The 17,470-nt window shown below is 44.0% G+C and overlaps 1 protein-coding gene across 1 annotated transcript in view; it reads right to left on the bottom strand.

The window, feature by feature from the left end:
- Positions 1-4,930: 4,930 nt before the first annotated feature.
- Positions 4,931-17,470, bottom strand: part of LOC147340065 (melanoma-associated antigen B4-like) — a 31,177-nt gene continuing 18,637 nt past the window's right edge. Inside the window, exon 2 of the mRNA XM_086388406.1 lies at positions 4,931-6,278. Coding sequence (XP_086244532.1) covers positions 5,059-6,278 — 1,220 coding nt within the window. The 3' untranslated portion in view covers positions 4,931-5,058. The remainder of the gene's footprint in view (positions 6,279-17,470) is intronic.

The raw sequence follows: 17,470 nt of genomic DNA, 5'->3' as shown, positions 1-17,470 counted from the left end.
TTACCCAAACTCCAAGACAAAGAAAATCACAGTGAATTAAAATGTTGCCTAGCAAGGACAATTATATAACATTCACACCAGAGGATGTGACATAAAATGTGCTTGAGGTAGAATCTTTCCCAGTTGGAAACAACTCAGAGTTCTTAGAATTTTTGTCATTGACCAGGATCTTCCCTCCCAGATACCCGTTCATCTAAATAACGAGTATTTCCACGTATTAAAGTACCAACAAGAAATTTAGAACTTGCCTAGAATTTGCCCAATTACACACAAGATAAAATAATCGACTAGGTTCTTAAGGAGAGGTCTCTGGCTCCCTCAACCCAGGGTAAAGGTCACCAGTCCAGGAGACTGTGGATTCTCTGAGGCCCTCCATCTGAGGATCTGGCTATGCTCACCACTCCCACTGTCTCTCTACCCACCAGGCAACCTCCCTTGAAATGACCTCTCGCTGAAGGTTCTGCATTTTCCTAAGGCTCCAAAGCAAGACAGTGTATTAAAAAATGAAGACATCCGTTTGCTGACAAAGGTCCCTATAGTCAAATCTATCGTTTTCCCAGTAGTTATGTATGGATGTGAGAGTTGGACCATAAAGAAGACTGAGTGCTGAAGAACTGATGTTTTCAAACTGTGGTCTTGGAGAAGACTCTTGAGAGTCTCTTGGACAGCAAGGAGATCAAGCCAGTCCATCCTAAAGGAAATCAACCCTGAATATTTATTGGAAGGACTGATGCTGAATCTGACTCCAATACTCCGGCCACTTGACGCGAAGAGCGGACTCATTGGAAAAGACCCTGACGCTAGAAATGAAAGATTGAGGGCAGGAAGAGAAGGGGGCAGCAGAGGGCGAGATGGTTGGATGGCATCACTGACTCAATGGACATGAGTTTGAGAAACCTCTTGGAGACAGTGAAGGGCAGGGAAGCCTTGTGAGCTGCAGTCCATGTGGTCACAAAGAATCAGACACAACTGAGTGACTGAGGACGCACACACACACACAACACTCCATGATATGTATATATCATATATCTATCCATGGATACATCAACGGACACTTGGGCTACTTCTCTGTATCGGTTAATGTGAATAATGCTGCAACGAATATGGGAATGAAAATATCTCTTGGAGAGTCTAATTTTAATTCCTTTGGATTAAAACCCAGAAGTGGGCTTGCTGAATCATATGGTAATTCAATTTTTAATTTTTTGAGGAACCTCAATACTGTTTTCCACAATGGTTGCACACATTGACATTCTCACTAACATTATAAAAGAGTTCTCTAAATGCTTGCACTTAATCATCTTCCTCTGTCCTGGAGAGGGAGCAAGACAATCAACTTTTCAAATGATTGTTGTGGTAAAACCACTTAACATCAGATCTACTCACTTAAATATCTCTTTTTTCCTCTCTTCAATGTCACATTTATTTTGGCATTATTATTATTATTGCTCTGGCTATGTATTACAATATAATAGTTGGACCTGAGAGTCCCTCTTAATGCTTCATACATTTCACAGTAATGAGAATAAAAAGGGAATTAAGAGCACAAGGTCAGAGGAGGCTTCCAGGAGTGAGAGGGTGAGCTTTAGACCAACTCAAATCAAGGGCCTATGGCCATCCCTCTCACTTAAACAGCCATGGAAAAGTTTGTCACATCATTAAACTCTCTGAGAGCGCCTCGGGCTCTTTAACTGTGAAGGGAGTTTGACAAGCCCTGTCTGGAAGGACTGCTGGCATGTGGTGGTAACTGTAAACCATCTGCCACAGTGCCTGGCAGGCACCATACCCCATCCCTTCTCAGGACTGGTGGCTATACTTTGCAACGAAGATCTCACCTCCCTTAGGCCTGATATAGGGCTTCCCTGATGGCTCAGCAAGAAAGGATCTGCCTGTGATACAGGAGCTGCAGGAGACGCAGACTCAGTCTCTGGGTCAGGAAGATCCCCTGGAGGAGGAAATGGCAACCCAGCCTAGAATTCTTCCTTGGAATATCCCATGGACAAAGGAGCCTGGCGGGGTACAGTCCATGGAGTCACAAAAGAGTCAGACATGACTTAGCAATTCAACAACAAGAAGAAGGCCTGGTATAAAGAAGTGAGGGAGAGCCTTGCCTGACAGTCTTCTCCTGAGCTTTCTAGAACTGACATCAAAAGGGAGGGCATGGCTCTCCTTTGTTCCCTCTATTCAGGGGTGAGTAGACCCCTCAGTCTCCACTTGGGCTTCACAATCTGACTTCTGGTGGGGCCTGGGGAATCCCCTTCTTCTTGACCCGAGGCCTATCTCCTCATAGTAAGCCCGATACCTCCCTGTGAACCTGGAGGAGGAAATAAGTATGGCTTTATCTAGCCACCCCTACCCATAGTCTCACAAGAATGAAAGCTGTGGCAAGCTCCTTGGGAATGAGACGGTTCCTCTCATGGTTCCAAATCGGTGTCCCAAATTTGACTCTCAGCCAAGCCCAAGACTCCCCCTTCTGTTGACATGGGAACACCACCATCAGACAAAACCCTGACTTTCCTGCTACTCCTTGGTCAGAGCTGAAGGGCCCCTTATCCTGGTAAATCTGCCTGAGGCCTTCTAGGCTGAGAGTAGGGAACATACTGTGTGGCCATCCTGCTATTTGTGTTCCCACGTTCTTTGCTGTCCTCACCATCTTGGAAAGAACCTGGAAATATTCCCCAACTGGAAACATTCCCTGACTTGCCTTAAAGCTTCTCCACCCAGGCCAATAGTTCCCTGATCCCTGAGGAAGAAGAGGAGTTTGCCTCATAGGGCCACCACAGGCCATGGTCTTCTGAGGCTAACAGGAGTGGAAGGAATATGTTCTGCCCCAACTGTTTTGAGGCGAGTGGTCTTTTCAAGAATTCAGGGTCCTTACCTTGACTTCTGGCACAACATGGAAATCATTCTTCTGCTGAGTTTCGGCTGCTCCCTTTGATCAGGATGAGGTTCCTTACCTCCATGTGATCCTCTGGGAGGAAGTGAGTAGGACTCACCATGTCACCAGGCCTAAGTGGCACAGTCTCAGGCCTGACAACAGGGACAGTGCCCTCTGTAGCCCCCTTCTTTCTGGGAGGGATCCTTTGCTGTCGGTCAGTATCATCAGTTGACTCCTGTTAGGAACGGGGTACCCTTCCTCAGCTGATACAGCCTCCCTCCATTAGCCCAAGGACTTTAAGGCCCTGAAGCCATTCGCCTTCAGAAACTAAGGGATAAACCTAGTCTGAAAGCCCTGCCTGTTCCCTCCCAGGGCCCATTACATTTGCAGGACTTTCTAAGGATTTATCTGTAATGGGGTAGTTGGTTGCCACACTCTTCATACAGGACTGTACACATGTCATGCCTGGGATTTCCACTCTCTGATGAAGAGCCAGCGTATAAACTAAGGTCATCTCCTTGAAACCCTCCAGGCAGAAGTCACGGGGCCCTTGAGCTGGCCAGCACTTCCCTATGCCTCCCAGGGCTAACTGGAGAGGAGGGACTAAGTGTAGCCCTGTCGGCTGTGGATTGAGGGGCTTCATGTCCACACTCTGGGTCCTCACTTTGACTCTGCACCCTTCTTGGGGCAATATTCTCTGCAGATTCCCAATGTCCCCACCTCCCCAGGACCTGAGTTGAAAGTGTTAACCACAGCAGCCCAGATAGTTCTGGACTTCATGGGCTTGCTAATGAGGACGGGTCTTAACAGGATCCTTCTGTTCTGGATGGGTCTTTCCATCACCCTCATTCAGGATAATCACCATCGTTTCTGCAAGATTGATTCTCTTTACCAACCTCAGAACTCTGCGCCGAGACCAAGTTTCTTAGGTCTCTGAGAAGCCTAAAGAATAAGTGAGGCTATGCTAAGGCTAATAGGCTAAGCCTGCTGCTGCTGCTAAGTTGCTTCAGTCGTGTCTGACTCTGTACGACCCCATAGACGGGAGCCCATAAGGCTTCCCCGTCCCTAGGATTCTCCAGGCAAGAACACTGGAGTGGGTAAAGTAGTGTAGAGCAGGAGTCTATTGCCAGTTGTCATTTACCAGCCTTATGTATTTCAGCACAAGACCAAACTCTAACTCTATGAGTCTTGGGCTCTCCCCTGTGAAGTAAGTTTGATAAGCCCTTTCTTGTCAGATTGGTGGTATATATGTATTTATGGAAAGCTTATGTCATGGCGTCTGTCTCTATTGAGACATTAGGAGCAATAGCAGTTATTACTATGATTATCTTGACCTCAGATGTTACATCAGCTGGATTTTTTTTCAATATATGAGATGTCAGAAACTATGCAGTGTTCCAAGTGGGGGAAAAAAAGACCCAACCTTCGAAATCAGCCAAAATTCCGCTTAGGAATGAAACCAAAGTAATATGTTCTCTCCAATCCCTCTTTACCCGCTTCTTTCTTGTTCTTCCTGAAGTAGAGAGTATCTCAGCCTCTTCCATAGAATGACAGCATCTCTGAGAAACTATAATGAGTGGACAGAGGTTAGGACTTTTTTTGACTAAACATCACCAGTACAAACACGAAGACTTCTTAATAGCAGATTCTCAATATTTGTGTAAAAGAAGAGCCATGAATAAATCATTTGCTATAATTTATATCTCAAACATTCTTGAAAACCATAAACCATAAGCAGAGGCAAGTATGTGTCTTTTACATTTATAAAAAGGGAGACTAAACATAGAGTAAAGCCATCCAAAAACTGAAGAAATTTCAGCTATCTCCCTAACAATGTATCAGTGTTCTGAGCCTCTATTAGCGTGGCGTCTTTCACATCTCTAAGGACAGTCTCATCCTAAAGTGATGTTATTCTCATCCTGGATCACAAAAGTGATGTGAGGATTTACAATATTTATTTGAGAACACAAAATTCTTACTCCTAAATTTGACAAACAGCAAAGTGTGTGTGACCCATGTTATTCATATACTTATATCATGAATCTAAATGACTTTTCTGTTGAAAAATTTTAATAACTGAAAATTTGGGGAAATAAAGTCAACAAGTTATTGATGCACATCAGGAACACAGGTTGACTGGCTTCTCCAGCCACAAAGTGAACAACGGGCTTCAGATCACACTAGGGGCGAGATGAGTGGCTGGATGCAGCCCTGGGGCGTGCAGTGGCCAAAGCAGAAGGGCCAGCACTGGTTGAGGCAGCAGTGCCAGGCCTGGCCAAAGCAGAAGGGCCAGCAGCGGCTGAAGCGGCAGTGCCAGGCCTGGTTGAGGCAGAAGTGCCAGCCCTGGCTTCACTTCTGGCTCCGGTGCTCTCTACTTCCTCTCTCCAAGCCTCCTCATATTGCAGCAGGAAGGCAGGATGGACCGAATCCTTGACCTTGGCCAAAAACTGCAGGACTTTCATCTTGCCCGTTTCTGTGAGCGCTTTAGGACCCCACAGGAACTCATAGCAAGGGGGATCGCTGCCAGGCACCTGGCGGTACTCCAGGTACTCTTCCCGCACCAGATCTTCTGTGATGAGCTTCCTGGGCTCTCCAAAGATGAAGTGACTTCTTCCATCATAGATGCCCAGCATATTCAGGAACTTCCAGATCTTCTCCTCAGGGGCGTGGTTGCCATTCAGGTAGATGACACCCAGCAGAGGCATCAGAAGACCATTCTTCGGCAGCCCCCAGTCACCTCTCATAGACTCACTGTCGCTGAGATCTAGGTTGCTCACCAGGGTATAGCAGTGACTGTTGGGCCTGACTTCCTTCAGCACCAGGCCAAACACCATCTCCATGTGCTCAGAGGCCCTTCTAAGGATCTCAGGGTATTGTTCCTTGTACCTTCTATTGATTTCCTTCAAAATTTCGGACCTCTTAATGAGCTCCCTCATCTTATACTTATACAGCATGTACGGCACCAATAGCTCTGCCTTCCTGGTCAGAATATCTGTGTGAGAGCTCACAGCAGCAGCTGAGGCCTGGGAGGAATTTTCACCTTCCTGAACTTGGCCCTCAGCACCTACTCCAGATCTTGAGCGTGCTGCGCCACTGACACCAGATCTTTTGCGTATAGCACCTGCAGCAGCACTGGTGGTGCCGTGGGCTCCCTGAGGCCCCTTCGGGGTGCCAGCAGCAGACGAGCTTGAGGGAGCGCTCTCTGAATCAGGAAGGGAGGAGGAGGTGGTCTCTTCTCCCCCAGATGTGGTAGCCTGATCATGAAGACCCTGGGTCTCAGTTTGGGTCTGGCGACGTTTCTCACGAGCACGGTGCTTACTCTTCTGCCCACGGGGCATGATGGCTGTGGGCAGGGACCGCAGGCAGGAGTCTGGGCCAAGAGACAGGTGATTGGGGGCACCTGGAGGATGGAGAATGAGGTGACATGAGCACCTTAAAACAGGGAGACTCTACCTTGGCTTAATCAAAGGCCGCCTCTGCAGGTGTCCTTGAGGACACTGCTCTAGGAACCCACAAGGCTCCTGTTTTCCTGCTCAGCCTGGCCCCTGAGAATCCCAGAGGAAGAGTAGTGGCCTAACTTTTCCTCTGTGTCCTCTCAGCCCTGCTTTGGATTTACTCAGGTGCCAGCAGGTGCCAGCAGTGGGGTTTTCTAAGTTCTACTTCAGTATTATCATGTCAAGTCCTGGTGGAGCCTTGGCACCCTTCCCTCTGCTACTCTGATGTAGACACTTTAGACCTCCCCATGATCCAGACGTAAGGGAAGGGATGCCTCAGTCGACCTCCCTGCCAGGAGATAGATATCCAGTGCTGAGAGCTCATTAGGGTCTTTTCTATCCTGAGTTCACTGGGATCATCATTCAGGGTCCTTACGTTGGCTCCTTAAAACGTTGGGCACCATTATCCATTTGCAGACTGGTGTCTGCACCTTCAGACTAGACATTTCCCCTCCTGTAGACTTCGTATAAAACAATAAAGAAGGTGCTCAGCCTCACAGCCCTTCCCTGAGATTTCCTGGGCTGAAATCCAAGGGTGGGATGGATGCACTGAGTCCTCACTCAGGTTCCTTAATTGGGCTCCTGGTAGAGAAGCACAACTTTCTCCTGAAGTAAAGACTGCTTGATAGTAAAAGCCAATGACTCGGTGTCGCAAAATCAGGAAGTGAAGATGACCTTATCTTACCAAACACGGTCTCCTGAGAACAAAATCTGGTGCAGGCAGGTTGATATCCCTGTGGACCCTCACAAGATCCCAATTCAAGGGCTAAAATATTTTTTTGCTTCTGGTTTCTCCTATATGTCTTTTTGAAAATAAATTTATTTTTTACAATATTAATTTATAATAGTGTACCAGTTTCTGCCACAAATCAATATGAATCAGCCATAGATATAGCTATGTCTCCTCCATTTTGAAACTCCCTCCCACGTCAAACCCCTCTTAATCTGTCAGAGCACTGGCTTTGAGCTCCCTGGTCATAAAACTACTTCCTATTGGTTATCTATATTCCATATGGTAATGTGCACGTTTTCAATGTTACTCTCTCAATCTGCCCCTCCCTCTCCTTCCCCCACTGTGTCCACGAGTCTGTTCTCTATGTCGGCATCTCCAGGCTGCCCTGCAAATAGGTTCATCAGTACCATCTTTCTGGATTCCATACATATGCATTAATATTTGATATTGGCTTTCCACTTTATGAATTAATTCACTCTGCTTAAAAAAACTAGGAATAAAACTACCACATGAGCCAACAATCCCACTAGTGGGCATATTCCCTGAGGAAACGGTAATGGAAAAAGACACTTGTACTCGTCTTCACTGCAGCACTATTGACAATAGCCAGGACACAGAAGCAACCAAGCTCTACATTTGACTCATGACAGGGTCTAAGGTTTCTCCCTCTGCTGACCACTCCATTCAGACCAAGACCCTTACTTCCCCATTAGCCCGCAGTGGGGACCAACATTATCCTTGAGGTCTCCCAGGGATGATGACAGGGAGATGTGGTCCGAATGACATGGTGTGGAACATCCACAGCCCCCAAGGTTCTCACCATCCACCAGGACACCTGAAACCCTCCCTTGCCAACCTGAGGCTGCCCCCACTGACCTGGTCTCTCACGTCCCTGAGATGTCCCAGGAAGTGTCATGTCAAAACACCCGATTCTCCCAGCCCTCAAAATAGGACTGGCACTTTCTGTGACTCTATTTCTTATGGGAGGAGCCCCCATCCTCACTCAGCATCACAGCCATTAATACTGTTGTGGACTAGGTCCCTTTTGTTGAACTAGGTTTATTCCATTACAGCAGGGCTCTCACTTCCCCAAAACCACCTCCAGTGGACACCAGGGGGCACCACATTTGGGCAGCTCTACCCAGGGCCTCCTAGAGCCCAGTACACGGGGGCCGCTCAGTGTGGTCCCCTTGGCGGTGTTGAAGTCTGCTCATCAACCCTTAGGGCCCTCATCTAGGTCCTAGAGCTCCTGAAGGGGTAGAATCCGGACCTACCCCTGCAGACCAATGCCATAGCTTTCGACACTCTAAACACATTCGGCCAATAGCTCTGAGGGACTCATAAGAGCCATATCACAGGGCTGGGATGTGGATGGGTCACTTTTATTACTGGGAGGGTTGGGAAAGTCCCATGAGCTACATTCAGGTCCTCACCTTGGTTCCAGACAAGTACTGGACACTAAGTCTCTGCCATACGGTCGCCGTGGCTACTGGTTGAACCGCTCGCTTTCAAAGCGGAAGTGGATGGAGCTGCGTAAGGTCCTACGTGGGATCTCCCAGGGATGACGGCAGGGGCAGTATGCTACGGGAACCCAAGTAGCTCAATATTCATCCGTCCTTGGGTCCTCCTTGTGCAGTGTATCGGAGCCCAAGATGCCCGCTCCTATGAACTCGTGTCTTCCAGCTCCCAAACAGAGCCCTCGCCTTCCCAAGTCCCTAGTGGTGGGAGGCCAGCTCTGCTCTGAGCATCTCTGCTTGTCAGGTGGGTTGCCACTCTGTGAGCCTCCTTCGTTGGGGGAGAGATCCTCTGACTAGCACTGATGGTGCTCACCTTAAGCCTGGTTATGGTCAAGACACCCCCATCTGCAGATCTGGGTTCTGATCTGGCTAGAGGAGACTCAGCCCTCCCTAAGATCACACAGGTTGAATGAGTGGCTCCCTCTGCAGGGGTCCTCAGTAACACTCAGCATTGCATGTGAGGTCCTCCTTGTATTCAGGTCCCTCGCTCTGCGAAACTGCAGCTGACTGTACTAGACAGAGGTCTCACCTCGCTAAGACTTTCGAGGTAGAAATCAACCTGACATCTGTGCCCAGAGCTTCCTGGGGACCACAGCATCAGTGATTTTCCAGGGCCTCCTTTTATAGGGTGTGCTACTGTGAGTCCACTTTCAGGTCCTCACATTGACACATGATGAATCCTGTAACTCCACTCTCTGTTTTATGAAGCTTCTTGTCTTACATTAAAGTCCTCGTCTCCTGAGAATTCCAAGTTGGAAGTCAGGATGATCTTCATTTGATCCTAGTCCATCAGGGCCTCTGAGAATAGACAGTGGGGATGCAATCTGAGTCCTTCTGATTCCTCTTGCTTAGCATCCTCACTACATCTACCACAGCCTGGGACTGCTCCTTCTACTGATCTAAGATTCCTCTTCTTAGTCTTTGGGTGACCACTATATCAAGGGGTGATTGTCTCCTTAGTCCTCCTTCATGGAGGTTCCCATATCAGCTTCTGTCCCTCGATTAAAGGCTTCCTGGGGAATGCATATTCCTACAAACAGTGAGCAGTTACCCTCTAGCAAATCTTGGAGAAAATGGGTCTCAGCCCCAAAAGTGATATAAGATTAGGAAAATGCAGCAGAATTAAGGAACTCAGGACAGATGTTATGATGTCAAAGAGATAGAGGTGATATATTCCTGCTCTTCAGCCAGATTTAGGGTGTGTGCTTAATCACTCAGTCATGTTCCACTCTTTGTGACCCCATGTACTGTAGCCCGGCAGGCTCCTCTGTCCATGCAGATTCTCCAGGCAAGAATACTGAAGTGTGTTACATGCCCTCCACCAGGGATTGTGCCCAACCCAGAGATCGAACCCAGGTCTCCCACATTGCAGGCGCCTTCGGTACCGTCTGAGTCACCAGATTTAGGGTAGTTCTAAAATATTTACTGTCGGCACCTCCCTGTTGGTCCAGTGGTTATGTGCTCCCAATGCAGGGGTCCTAGGTTTGATCCCTAGTCATGTAACTTGATTCCACATGCCACAACTAAAAATCTCACATCCAACAACTAAGAGTTCTCGTGCCACAACTAAAATCTCACATTCCACAACTAAAGAGCCTGCATGTGGCAACAAAGATTCTGAGTGTCACAACTAAGACCCAGAGCAGTCAAAAAATAAATAGAAATAACTATTTTTAATTAAAACAAATAAAATTACTTTCTACATAAAAGGATAGTGCCAGATAATCTTGTAAGCCCTCAATACCTTGAGGGTGTCTGAATTTGCACATGCAGGTGATCATAGGCTAACTGACCATTACCCCCTTCTCTCCTTTATTCACAGCTCTTAATTATTTTGGTGTTTGTATTGCATTAGCTATGTATTCCATCCCAGTGTTTTCGCCACAGAGTCCTTCTTTCTGTCACTCAAGATACATGTTTGAGTGCTAGAAGACAGTGAATTAATTGACTCATGAGCACCTCAGGCCGGGACAAGTGGAAGCGTACATGCTGTGGTTAAATTCAGACCAGCACTCTAGGCCCAGCTCTGTCTCTTATCAGTTGTGTGGACTTGGGTCCATCCCCAAACTTGGGGAGCCTCAGGTGAAGTGGCTTTTGTAGGACTACTGGCATGTAGCTAAAGCACCTGGACCACACTGAGACTTTACACGATATCTGTTTTTACTATGATTATGATTAGTTTCATCCTGGAGGATACCACCGACCCTGAGGAATCTTTTAAATCCAGGAGATGTCAGAGAATCTGTGGCATTCTAGCACATGGAACACCAAATCAGTCCAAAATGCTGTTTAGAAAGAATCTTTCAGATCATATTTTGAGTGAGGGGGTAGTTTTTTAACTGGAAAAAATTCAAAGAATCTAAATTTGATTCTGAGACTAATTCTGTCTTCCTTCCCGGCTGCTCTTTCATCTGAACAACTCCTAAAGACTTCCTTAGTGGTCCAGGGGTTAAGACTCTGCACTCCCAATGCAGGAGACCTGGGATCCACTGATGATCAGGGAACTAGGTCCCACATGCCACAGCTTTGCCGCAACTAACAGTTCACATGCCACAACTAAAGATCCTATATGCCACAACTGAAACATTCCTCATGCTGCAACTAAAGAACTCGCAGGCTGCAAGGAAGATCAAGGATCATGCATGCCAAAGATAAGACCAAGCATAGCCAAATAAATAAGTAACTAAATAATATAAGCCCCCATCTTCATCAATTTCACCATCACCTAAAATAGACTCACCTCACAGACTTTGGTGGAATTATCAACATAGCCAAAAACGCTGAATGGAATGCCCTTTCAATAAAATGAGCTCTGTTTCCACGACTCACAGCAAAGAGTGTCAGCCCACTGGCTTCTGACTTTCCGGTTTCATTCTACTATTACTTTTATTTCACAGAATCTCCTTGGAGATGATGTGCATGAAACATCTAGGCTGTGCCCTGTGTTCACGGGCACTGGGACAGGAGCACAGGGCACATTCCATCCCCTCCCCAGGGGGGATTTCTCTCTGGTCTACTCGTGTTGCTGTTTAGTCACTCTGTCGTGTCTGACCCTTTTCTATCCCATGGACTGAACAGATTGCTCTGTCCATGGGATTCTCCAGGCAAAAATACTGGATTGGGTAGCCATTTCCTCCTCCAGGGGCAGCTTCCTGAACCAGGGATTGAACCCATGTCTCCTGCATTGGTGGGCCGGTTCTTTACCACTCAGCCACCTGAAAGCCCCATAATTCCAAAGCAATTATTCAGGGTAGTTTTCCATTCCAGGTTTAACTCTCTCAACTTTGAGACCTGCCATCTGAGGGTCTGTCCCCTATTCAGTGTTTCTACAGCCTCCCTGGTGGGCTCACCCTGTAGCCTAAATTAAAACTACCTTCCACTGCCAGACTTTTATTGTCCTAAAGTCTCCCAAGTGCCTTGCCTCAGTGTATTTACACTAGACTCCTCATGAGGAAGCCCTCAATCCCCTCACCTCCTTACACCTCATTTTTTTTTTTAGTTTCATTATTCTTCATTTTTTTTTCTAATTTTATTTTATTTTTAAACTTTACATAATTGTATTAGTTTTGCCAAATATCAAAATGAATCCGCCACAGGTATACATGTGTTCCCCATCCCGAACCCTCCTCCCTCCTCCCTCCCCATACCATCCCTCTGGGCCGTCCCAGTGCACCAGCCCCAAGCATCCAGCATCGTGCATCGAACCTGGACTGGCAACTCGTTTCCTACATGATATTTTACATGTTTCATTGCCATTCTCCCAAATCTTCCCACCCTCTCCCTCTCCCACAGAGTCCATAAGACTGTTCTATACATCAGTGTCTCTTTTGCTGTCTCGTATACAGAGTTATTGTTACCATCTTTCTAAATTCCATATATATGCGTTAGTATACTGTATTTATGTTTTTCCTTCTGGCTTACTTCACTCTGTATAATAGGCTCCAGTTTCATCCACCTCATTAGAACTGATTCAAATGTATTCTTTTTAATGGCTGAGTAATACTCCATTGTGTATATGTACCACTGCTTTCTTATCCATTCATCTGCTGATGGACATCTAGGTTGCTTCCATGTCCTGGCTATTATAAACAGTGCTGCGATGAACATTGGGGTACACGTGTCTCTTTCCCTTCTGGTTTCCTCAGTGTGTATGCCCAGCAGTGGGATTGCTGGATCATAAGGCAGTTCTATTTCCAGTTTTTTACGGAATCTCCACACTGTTCTCCATAGTGGCTGTACTAGTTTGCATTCCCACCAACAGTGTAAGAGGGTTTCCTTTTCTCCACACCCTCTCCAGCATTTATTATTTGTAGACTTTTGGATCGCAGCCATTCTGACTGGTGTGAAATGGTACCTCATAATGGTTTTGATTTGCATTTCTCTCATAATGAGTGATGTTGAGCATCTTTTCATGTGTTTGTTAGCCATCTGTATGTCTTCTTTGGAGAAATGCCTATTTAGTTCTTTGGCCCATTTTTTGATTGGGTCGTTTATTTTTCTGGAGTTGAGCTGTAGGAGTTGCTTGTATATTTTTGAGATTAGTTGTTTGTCGGTTGCTTCATTTGCTATTATTTTCTCCCATTCTGAAGGCTGTCTTTTCACCTTGCTAATAGTTTCCTTTGATGTGCAGAAGCTTTTAAGGTTAATTAGGTCCCATTTGTTTATTTTTGCTTTTATTTCCAATATTCTGGGAGGTGGGTCATAGAGGATCCTGCTGTGATGTATGTCAGAGAGTGTTTTGCCTATGTTCTCCTCTAGGAGTTTTATAGTTTCTGGTCTTACGTTTAGATCTTTAATCCATTTTGAGTTTATTTTTGTGTATGGTGTTAGAAAGTGGTCTAGTTTCATTCTTTTACAAGTGGTTGACCAGATTTCCCAGCACCACTTGTTAAAGAGATTGTCTTTAATCCATTGTATATTCTTGCCTCCTTTGTCAAAGATAAGGTGTCCATATGTGCGTGGATTTATCTCTGGGCTTTCTATTTTGTTCCATTGATCAATATTTCTGTCTTTGTGCCAGTACCATACTGTCTTGATAACTGTGGCTTTGTAGTAGAGCCTGAAGTCAGGTAGGTTGATTCCTTCAGTTCCATTCTTCTTTCTCAAGATCGCTTTGGCTATTTGAGGTTTTTTGTATTTCCATACTAATTGTGAAATTATTTGTTCTAGCTCTGTGAAGAATACTGTTGGTAGCTTGATAGGGATTGCGTTGAATCTATAAATTGCTTTGGGTAGTATACTCATTTTCACTATATTGATTCTTCCAATCCATGAACATGGTATATTTCTCCATCTATTAGTGTCCTCTTTGATTTCTTTCACCAGTGTTCTATAGTTTTCTATATATAGGTCTTTAGTTTCTTTAGGTAGATATATTCCTAAGTATTTTATTCTTTCCGTTGCAGTGGTGAATGGAATTGTTTCCTTAATTTCTCTTTCTGTTTTCTCATTATTAGTGTATAGGAATGCAAGGGATTTCTGTGTGTTGATTTTATATCTTGCAACTTTACTATAGTCATTGTTTATTTCTAGTAATTTTCTGGTGGAATCTTTAGGGTTTTCTATGTAGAGGATCATGTCATCTGCAAATAGTGAGAGTTTTACTTCTTCTTTTCCAATTTGGATTCCTTTTATTTCTTTTACTGCTCTGATTGCTGTGGCCAAAACTTCCAAAACTATGTTGAATAGTAATGGTGAAAGTGGGCACCCTTGTCTTGTTCCTGACTTTAGAGGAAATGCTTTCAATTTTTCACCATTGAGGATAATGTTTGCTGTGGGTTTGTCATGTATAGCTTTTATTATGTTGAGATATGTTCCTTCTATTCCTGCTTTCTGGAGAGTTTTTATCCTAAATGGATGTTGAATTTTGTCAAAGGCTTTCTCTGCATCTATTGAGATAATCATATGGTTTTTATTTTTCAATTTGTTAATGTGGTGTATTACGTTGATTGATTTGCGGATATTGAAGAATCCTTGCATCCTTGGGATAAAGCCCACTTGATCATGGTGTATGATCTTTTTAATGTGTTGTTGGATTCTGATTGCTAGAATTTTGTTAAGGATTTTTGCATCTATGTTCATCAGTGATATTGGCCTGTAGTTTTCTTTTTTTGTGGCATCTTTGTCAGGTTTTGGTATTAGGGTGATGGTGGCCTCATAGAATGAGTTTGGAAGTTTACCTTCCTCTGCAATTTTCTGGAAGAGTTTGAGCAGGATAGGTGTTAGCTCTTCTCTAAATTTTTGGTAGAATTCAGCTGTGAAGCCGTCTGGACCGGGGCTTTTGTTTGCTGGAAGATTTTTGATTACAGTTTCAATTTCCATGCTTGTGATGGGTCTGTTAAGATTTTCTATTTCTTCCTGGTCCAGTTTTGGAAAGTTGTACTTTTCTAAGAATTTGTCCATTTCTTCCACGTTGTCCATTTTATTGGCATATAATTGTTGATAGTAGTCTCTTATGATCCTTTGTATTTCTGTGTTTTCTGTTGTGATCTCTCCATTTTCGTTTCTAATTTTGTTGATTTGATTTTTCTCCCTTTGTTTCTTGATGAGTCTGGCTAATGGTTTGTCAATTTTATTTATCCTTTCAAAGAACCAGCTTTTGGTTTTGTTGATTTTTGCTATGGTCTCTTTTGTTTCTTTTGCATTTATTTCTGCTCTAATTTTTAAGATTTCTTTCCTTCTACTAACCCTGGGGTTCTTCATTTCTTCCTTTTCTAGTTGCTTTAGGTGTAGAGTTAGGTTATTTATTTGACTTTTTTCTTGTTTCTTGAGGTGTGCCTGTATTGCTATGAACTTTCCCCTTAGGACTGCTTTTACCGTGTCCCACAGGTTTTGGGTTGTTGTGTTTTCATTTTCATTCGTTTCTATGCAAATTTTGATTTTTTTTTGATTTCTTCTGTGATTTGTTGGTTATTCAGCAGCGTGTTGTTCATCCTCCATGTTAGAATTTTTAATAGTTTTTCTCCTGTAATTGACATCTAATCTTACTGCATTGTGGTCAGAAAAGATGCTTGGAATGATTTCTATTTTTTTGAATTTACCAAGGCTAGCTTTATGGCCCAGGATGTGATCTATCCTGGAGAAGGTTCCATGTGCGCTTGAGAAAAAGGTGAAATTCATTGTTTTGGGATGAAATGTCCTATAGATATCAATTAGGTCTAACTGGTCTATTGTATCGTTTAAAGTTTGTGTTTTCTTGTTAATTTTCTGTTTAGTTGATCTATCCATAGGTGTAAGTGGGGTATTAAAGTCTCCCACTATTATTGTGTTATTGTTAATTTCTCCTTTCATACTTGTTAGCATTTGTCTTACGTACTGTGGTGCTCCCGTGTTGGGTGCATATATATTTATAATTGTTGTATCTTCTTCTTGGATTGATCCTTTGATCATTATGTAGTGACCTTCTTTGTCTCTTTTCACAGCCTTTGTTTTAAAGTCTATTTTATCTGATATGAGTATTGCTACTCCTGCTTTCTTTTGGTCCCTATTTGCATGGAAAATCTTTTTCCAGCCCTTCACTTTCAGTCTGTATGTGTCCCCTGTTTTGAGGTGGGTCTCTTTAAGACAACATATGTAGGGGTCTTGTTTTTGTATCCATTCAGCCAGTCTTTGTCTTTTGGTTGGGGCATTCAACCCATTTACGTTTAAGGTAATTACTGATAAGTATGATCCCGTTGCCATTTACTTTATTGTTTTGGGTTCGAGTTTATACACCGTTTTTGTGTTTCCTATCTAGAGAATATCCTTTAGTATTTGTTGGAGAGCTGGTTTGGTGGTGCAGAATTCTCTCAGCTTTTGCTTGTCTGAGAAGCTTTTGATTTCTCCTTCATACTTGAATGAGATCCTTGCTGGGTACAATAATCTGGGCTGTAGGTTATTTTCTTTCATCACTTTAAGTATGTCTTGCCATTCCCTCCTGGCTTGAAGAGTTTCTATTGAAAGATCAGCTGTTATCCTTATGGGAATTCCCTTGTGTGTTATTTGTTGTTTTTCCCTTGCTGCTTTTAATATTTGTTCTTTGTGTTTGATCTTTGTTAATTTGATTAACATGTGTCTTGGGGTGTTTCTCCTTGGGTTTATCCTGTTTGGGACTCTCTGGGTTTCTTGGACTTGGGTGATTATTTCCTTCCCCATTTTAGGGAAGTTTTCCACTATTATCTCCTCATTTTCTCATGGTCTTTCTTTTTGTCTTCTTCTTCTGGAACCCCTATGATTCGAATGTTGTAGCGTTTAATATTGTCCTGGAGGTCTCTGAGATTGTCCTCATTTCTTTTAATTCGTTTTTCTTTTATCCTCTCTGATTCATTTATTTCTACCATTCTATCTTCTAATTCACTAATCCTGTCTTCTGCCTCTGTTATTCTACTATTTGTTGCCTCCAGAGTGTTTTTAATTTCACTTATTGCATTATTCATTATATATTGACTCTTTTTTTTATTTCTTCTAGGTCCTTGTTAAACCTTTCTTGCATCTTCTCAATCCTTGTCTCCAGGCTATTTATCTGTGATTCCATTTTAGTTTCAAGATTTTGGATCAATTTCACTATCATTATTCGGAATTCTTTATCAGGTAGATTCCCTATCTCTTCCTCTTTTGTTTGGTTTGGTGGGCATTTATCCTGTTCCTTTATCTGCTGAGTATTCCTCTGTCTCTTCATCTTGTTTAAATTGCTGAGTTTGGGGTGTCCTTTCTGCATTCTGGCAGTTTGTGGAGTTCTCTTTATTGTGGCGTTTCCTCACTGTGTGTGGGTTTGTACAGGTGGCTTGTCAAGTTTTCCTGGTTAGGGAAGCTTGTGTCGGTGTTCTGGTGGGTGGAGCTGTATTTCTTCTCTCTGGAGTGCAATGAAATG

This window comes from Bos grunniens, chromosome X, assembly GCF_055505025.1.
Source record: "Bos grunniens cultivar Pamir isolate PY7600 chromosome X, Bosgru_T2T1.0, whole genome shotgun sequence".
Taxonomy (NCBI): Eukaryota; Metazoa; Chordata; class Mammalia; order Artiodactyla; family Bovidae; genus Bos; species Bos grunniens.
Note: the sequence above shows the minus strand (reverse complement) of the source record. Positions and strands in the feature narration are given on the sequence as shown.